This window comes from Loa loa (genome assembly GCF_000183805.2).
Source record: "Loa loa unplaced genomic scaffold supercont3.3401, whole genome shotgun sequence".
In the NCBI taxonomy this organism is placed as follows: Eukaryota; Metazoa; Nematoda; class Chromadorea; order Rhabditida; family Onchocercidae; genus Loa; species Loa loa.
The window spans coordinates 1-1,017 of record NW_018111579.1 but is presented as its reverse complement, the minus strand read 5'-3'; the positions used below and the strand labels follow the sequence as shown (position 1 = coordinate 1,017).

At 35.7% G+C, this 1,017-nt stretch overlaps 1 protein-coding gene across 1 annotated transcript; it reads left to right on the top strand.

Annotated features, from left to right (window-relative positions):
* Positions 1 to 320: 320 nt before the first annotated feature.
* Positions 321 to 980, top strand: LOAG_15970 (hypothetical protein; the record flags this gene model as incomplete). The annotated part of the gene is made up of 2 exons (XM_003151458.1): positions 321 to 484; positions 800 to 980. 2 exons carry the CDS (start codon positions 321 to 323, stop codon positions 978 to 980), a joined length of 345 nt encoding a protein of 114 aa, XP_003151506.1.
* Positions 981 to 1,017: the final 37 nt, after the last annotated feature.

Here is a 1,017-nt window from a genome sequence, read left to right as displayed (position 1 = left end):
TAGTTAATGACGTAATCAGCTAAAAGAATTCAAAAAAAAATGTTCATTGTCACATGACACATTCGTACCATTCACATATTACTATCATTGTCATTTCCTTCTTTCTCAAGTTATTGTTGAATAAATTCGCGCAGATAAACATTTTCTGTTCTTTGTACAAATGCGCTTTTTCTAAATCCATTAGAATCTCACTGTCATTTTTTATACACAAACTGTCACCATTTCGTATTTGTCCACATCTCACTTCTCGATAAGCAGTTCAGTTGATCATAATTTTGATGCATCGTGTTTTGACGGACCTAATTTTAGATTCATTTTCAATGGCTGCTTCAAGTGGACAGCCGAAATTACCATCAGAACCGCTAGGTGTTCGTGCAAGTGTTGTTGGGAGTCGTTTTGTGGTTCTGACTTGGGATCCTCCTGTGCAGCACCATGGTGCTGTTTTAGCTTATCACATTTTCTATAAGGAGCAAGATTCTTCAAGGTTGTTAGCTGTTTTTAATTAGTGGCATATTTTTGTTATGTGAAGTGAAAATGTTTTAGGAACTAAGCACTTATGTAACAAATTCATTTTTAGTTGTAGAAATCGAATCATTTAATCACTACTGTTTTTTTATGTTGAAATTATAACAGTAACGTAACTAAGCACTTAATGTAATGAATTCATTTTTAGTTTTAGAAATCGAATCATTTAATTTCTGCTGTTTTTTTATGTTGAAATTATAACAGTAACGTTTCTCTGGAACCTTATTTGTGCATTTTCAACGTTTCGCAACATGTAAAAGCGGGTTGAATTCAGGGAACGGATGCTGAACTCGTCAGCGACATCGTTCACGGTGACTCCGTTACAGCCGAATACTACCTACGTTTTCCGGTTGGTTGCCGAAAATGAAGCGGGTATGGGGAAGTCAAGTACACGTATTCTTATTACGACGACAGAGGAAAAGGTTTCTTATTTTACGGGTCACTCTTTTTGGTAAGACGAAAAGGTATTTTGTATGGGTGCAGTTGGTTCTT